Source organism: Oryzias melastigma, linkage group LG3 (genome assembly GCF_002922805.2).
Source record: "Oryzias melastigma strain HK-1 linkage group LG3, ASM292280v2, whole genome shotgun sequence".
In the NCBI taxonomy this organism is placed as follows: Eukaryota; Metazoa; Chordata; class Actinopteri; order Beloniformes; family Adrianichthyidae; genus Oryzias; species Oryzias melastigma.
The window spans coordinates 7934348-7940347 of NC_050514.1; the positions used below are offsets into that span (position 1 = coordinate 7934348).

The 6000-nt window shown below is 39.8% G+C and overlaps 1 protein-coding gene across 2 annotated transcripts in view; it reads left to right on the plus strand.

Moving 5' to 3' along the window:
• LOC112160641 (SH3 and multiple ankyrin repeat domains protein 2) overlaps nt 1-6000 on the plus strand; it is a 531836-nt gene that overhangs the window by 196175 nt on the left and 329661 nt on the right. For both annotated transcript variants that reach the window (XM_036217187.1, XM_036217185.1), the window contains one exon: nt 1394-1502. In XM_036217187.1, coding sequence (XP_036073080.1) covers nt 1394-1502 — 109 coding nt within the window. The remainder of the gene's footprint in view (nt 1-1393; nt 1503-6000) is intronic.

Here is a 6000-nt window from a genome sequence, read left to right on the forward strand (position 1 = left end):
AAGGATGTTAGGAACAAAGCTGGCTTTGAAATGTGATTCAGGAATGTTTTTGCGACTTTGTCATAGAAATTTGATGTCTTCTGATATTTTCTGTGTCTGTAAGAAAAATCTGGGACAAAAAGAATCCAAAACCAAAAAGCCCAACCCCCCTAGCTTTCCTTGTAACTCTTGTGCTCTCCTCGGCATGTTTACATTAAAAGTGGGGTCATCTGGACCCCACAAGACAGTGCGCTGAACTTTTTTTTTGCAATGATTTTTTTATCTTCACTGGTGTCTGTGGCAGACACAAACTCCTGTACACCTTTATCATGGGAGGGATCACACATCAATGTAAGGGTGGGGTCATCTGGGCCCCATAAGAGAGCACAAGGGTTAATTTCATCATAAAGCAGAGGTTTGACATCCACCCCAATGAATTTCATTGCTATGCTTTTGTTTTGAGTGTAAACTTTATTATTTTTAGTCCTAATGTATTTATTTGTAAATCTAATCTGAATCCAAACCAACCTCTGGGTTTTTGTTTCCATCAGAAGCTGTGGTTTCAGACTAATCATCTCTATAATTGTCCCACCAAGTAGAAATTAAATGAGTCTTTTCTTTTACTGTCATCTCCCTGTTCTGCTGTCTCCTCTCTTCATTTCTCTTCTCCATTGGGGAGCTGCTTTCTTATCTATTTTTGTCCTGCGGCCTGGAAAAAAAGCAGTCGAGGAGAAAGGAGTAGCCGTTCCTCTCTCCACAAACACCACTTTTTCAGTGCTATCACACCCCCCACCCCCCTCTCGTTTACTCTGTATTCCCCCTCCTGTCTGTCCACTGTTTACCTGGAAGACATCCTCCCGTCCTCACCGTCTCTGTGTACACGTCCACTCCTCCCCGTCATGTTTGAGTCTTTAGGCTCCCATCTGTCTCTGTTTCTCCTGAGGAGAACGTCTTCTCCCTCATTGTGACGATGATCACTGTTGTGCCCTTTTTTCTCTTCATTTACTCTTTGAGGAACCAAAAGATTCTGGATGTTCAGAACATTCTTGCTTTTGGTTATTCCCAAAAATGAAACAAAATCCCTCAGACATTTCAAGGTATTCAGTTTACAAAAAGACCATTCAAACTCCTATTCACTCAGCCACCTCTGGGCTTTTTTCTTTTTTTTTTTTTTTAATCAAAGCTCACATTTTTAAATATGTTTATGGATTTACAACAATGTTTGTGTGTGTTTATCAGGCTTTGTCTGGACTTTCAGGGAGAGTTCTGAGGGTTTCAGAGTCTCTCTTTTTCTACCATTTATCTGTTAGTTTTAGCGTCTTTAGTGACCAGCTTTAGCTGACGCCTTTCACCAAATCCTTTCTAGAAAAAATATCATTCTCTCTTAGAAAAATCTCTTTTTTATTCTCTGCAGGCCAATTTAAGGAAGTTCATGGACTTCATTCAATATGATCAGGTGGAAAAAGTTGCCAAGATGTTGGAGAGAGGCTTCGATCCCAACTACCATGACAGTGACACAGGAGGTGAGGCTGCACACCACAAGACCTTTGAAGAATCACTGCATTCACAGTACGGTTTCAGTTCTCATCTCTAGAATCTGAATGATCAGATCATTGCCTACAGGTCATATTTTTCTAACAAATATATTCAGAGCTTGATCTAACTTTTCAAGGATCTCTATGTGTACTGTAATACTTCTCTCAGACTAGAGAATGTTTAACAGCTCCATGCACAACTTTGATGAAGTGTTCTTGTTTAATCTGCTTACACATGATGTCCTAAAAATTCAAAGCTCTGACAAGGAGCCGACTGTCAATCATCACAGTACCAAGCAGCTGACCAGCATCCTTGTGGTCTAGTTAATACTTTTATCACATGACTCTGTTTCTGACACCCTGTTCAAAGCTGCATTTGAAAAAATATTTAAAAGGCTGCTTTTCTTTGTCCTTTTGTGGGATCAGTGGTGTGATTGTGTTTACCTTTTTTGCCTCAAAAGTACTGTAGGTGGAGCGTGCTGGGTCTCATGTTCAATGTTCAAAACATGCAATAGATTTTTGCATAACCCGCTTTCAAGTGGTAGGGAGTGGTCTTCCAACAAGCTCACTTCTGATTGGTGAGTGGTTGTCATAATATGCGTTTCCATTAACTATGAAAATTCACAAATTTTCGACGATAAATTCTCTTAATGAAAACATAGGAATTTTGAAAAAAGTTTTAGTGCTTAGAGGCGGTGATTTTGGGGCATGTCGAAATTGACATTTTTTGTAAAACTGCAATGAAAACACTTTTTTTCGAATTAAATGTGCTTCTTGGTAACAAGTATGTGCCTTGAGCGCTGCACAGCGGGCGCCATGAGAGGTTCCACAGCGTCACACCTCATTATAAGTTGTGTCTCATACAGAATCATTAGATCCACAACTCCTCCGTAAAATCAATAACCAAGATTTGATCATCGCTTCACCCATAGCCTTGCTTTTGTAGCTTACAGCCTTTGTAAGACGCAGACGTCTGCTTTGACAGATGAGGATGAGCACTATTGTCATGACAAACTTGAATGGAGCTTGTTGTGTTTTCAAACAAAAAAGGGTCCAGCTGCTTACTTATTTGGATGGTTATTTTTTTTTAAACGATGAACAGGTGCATCTGTGACTGTCCATTGGCTAGCTGCATTGCATGTGCTCAGCAAGCCTCACAGCTAAACTTGTTCTCATCCATCGTTGTGTTTTAATAACTTATCGTACTAGTTGGCTTGTGTTTATTCACATAATTATGATTAAATTGAAACAGTCTCATTTGGAAATTAGGTTTTTTTGACATTTCTAGAATTTCGATAAAGTTAAGTGCATACGGAAACGCAGCTATAGAAACGATGACTTCAACTCGGACCAATCACTGCTTATTGATCCCATCTGGTTCCAACACGTATGTGTATCAAGTAAAAATTGTGATTTAATTGACTTCATTTGGTTGGAGCTGTAAGTGAACTATGTCCTATATGTGATATGAGACTCACTCAGTATGCTTCTATTGTACAGTCAATGCCGTTGGGTCATGTTGTCGTTGTTGAAGTTAGGGTTTTAAAGGGGAATGGTCATCTGAGCTGGGTGACATTTGTTGAGTAAATGATTGAAAATGTAACTTTGTGTGTGTGAGTTGGGGGGGGGGGATTATGAAATATTTCTAGTGGTACATTTGGATGGGTACCGTATTTTCCAGACTATTCGCTCCGGAGCATAAGTTGCACTTTTAAGAGAGAAGTCCAACATTTATTAACAAATTCAGCCAGCTCGACGTAACGTTGCATTGACACAGAATGCGATTCATGCGTCAAATGTGAGTCCACTGCCTCTTTGACGTGCTTTAAATTTAATGCTCAATGTTTGTCCAGAAATGTGTTCATAAACTAGACGTTCCCATTGCTGGTGAAATTTTTAGCCTCATCGTTACATGATGGAGGCTTTTACTGTATTTCTTGTTTAAAATACACAGAAAATACAGCCTCAAAAAGCTGGTCATTAGGAGCTCGTTACAGGTATTTATCTCATTTAAGTGCTATTGACCTCAGTAGTTAAAGTGACTATTTATGACCAGTGCTGAGGGCATCTTATCCACAGCTGTGCTTACAACAAGCTGAGTGGAGCGAGGAGATCATCAGTTGAGGCAAATGAAGGTGAAATGAGATGACAAGTTGGATGGAAAATCGAGGCTCTCCCAATGGGCTTTCAGAGTTTCTGCTACATCGTGGTAACCTGGAGACAAATGAGGAGGTTTTTATCAGACTTTACTGCCTAATGATTGACCCTCGAGTAAAGCTGTGAGTGTGAGAGGCTGAATAAAAGGGAAATCTGCTCTTGTTCGTCTTAATGGTTGAATCTGCGCACAGTCAGCAGTGCTGGAGGATTCCTTTCATTCATCCTCTTGCAAAGAGCACGCTGCTTTTCGTGAGCTTTAAGCCTTTTTCAAATCGTTTTTAATCCTGGTAACCTGAAGAATTCATTTATGTTTAGAAAAAGGTTTCAGAAAATCCCCGTTGCTTGTCACCAGCAGGCGTAAAAGAGTGAGTGATGGTTATTTTAGAAACACTAGGCTGCGTTTTCATTCCCAGAACTGCAGCTGTGTCAACGCCTAAATATAGAGCAAGAAAAATAACAAACTGTTCAGGTTCAAGTGCTTTTCACTCCAAAGAATACAGTAAGTCTAAAATGACAGGAGTTTACAACCATCAGGAACCAAAAGAGGTTCAATTGACAATAATAAATGATTTAAAAAAATACTTTACATGAACCCACCCAAGCACCTAAATAAAATGCACAATTGAAACAAACTAATTCTGTGTTTTGAAAGCCTGCTTTCTCAAACTCAGCACTTGTTCAATCAAAAGGTTCACCATAAATTAAAGAATCAACCACTGAAATTTACAAAGTATCTAAAGCAATGTGTAGCTACCATCAAATGCAACTCGAATTCCTATTGTTAGTAATGGAAATGTTTTGAGTTAAAAGGGACGACCATCTTTTTTGTTCTGCTTATAATTTGCTGTTGCTATGGGCGATGTTATACAAGTTACTCCACCTGTATGAGTCTCACATGGTCCAGAACAAAGAAGTCTGCAAGTGTAATGCCAGTGAAATACCTTCTGGAAGGATGAAAATGTTTTGAAGTGTTTCCTCTTCAGTTAATGCGGCCAATAAGGTATGGATTTATTATTTTATCATTTGAATTAATTTGCGGCCAACGAAGATTGTGTTTAAGCTATGTGAAAAGACTATATTTGCAACTTAAGGCTGATTACATGTCTATAGTGGACTAGCTGCAAAAATATTTGACAAATATTTTCAGGTCTCTAAAAGAGCTTATAAACATGCACAATGTTTTTTTTCTTTCTGTGAATGCTCACACAGAAGTACAGCCGCAAGCTCAAGTTACAACCGCAGACTGAAAACATTTTGTCTCAACTGATCTGCATATCCCTCGTGCTATCCTAGGCATGTTTGCGTTAAAAGTGGGGTCATCGACCCACAAGACACAAGCTCAAGACTGAACTTTATTTTCAAGAATTTTTTATCTTCACTGGTGTCTGTGACAGACATAAAATCCTGGACACTTTTCTCCACCTTTGTCATGGGAGGGATGACACAGCAGTGTAAGGGTGGGGTCATCTAGACCGACCAATCAGGAGCCAGCATTAAACCGACCAATCAGGAGCCAGGTTTAAACCAGCCAATCAGGGCTAAGCTTTAAACCGGCCAATCAGGAGCCAGCTTTAAACCGACCAATCAGGGCTAAGCTCTAAACCAGTTATTCTTAACCATAGGGCCACGGCCCAATCTTGGTCTGCAAGCGCCCCCTAGTGGCCCCCGAAAAAAATTCTGTCCTGAACCTGTGGGCCGCGAGGGCTTCGGGACCTGAATGCAGTTTCCTCCCACTTGGTGGAAGTTATATTTATTTATTAACATTTTTATAATGTCCTTTTAATGCTGCTGTTCTAAGTCGGACATCATAGTTTCGTACTGATCATTTGAAATTAGTCTTTCAATCTAATAAAAGGGGCTAAGCGCATGCAGCTGCGGAGCGGTCTTGTTCAGCAGAACATGAATGGATTATGAGACTAGATCAGAGATCTCCAACCTGAGGCTCTGGAGCCACATGCAGCTCTTTCCCTCCTCCATTGTGGCTGTTTGGGTCTGAAGAAAAAAACAATCTGAATAAATGATGGTTTTGTAGCAATTATTTACATTTTGTTACTTCTGCTTAGATTCAGTGGCGCCTCCAGAAATTTTTCCTGGGGGTGGCCGCTGGGGGGCCACTTTAAATTTTGGGGTGGCACACCAAAACATGACCTATATTTTCTAAAGTCATTCTACTAAACAACCTGTAGGAAAATATCAGAACATATCAGCTGATATACTTTGATCTATTGTGTCCATATTCATGTTAGTAATGTGCATAGATGAATAAACGTAGAGTTAACATTTTGAGTTGCAAAAAAATGTAGTTTTATTTTCCAGACAGGAATCACCA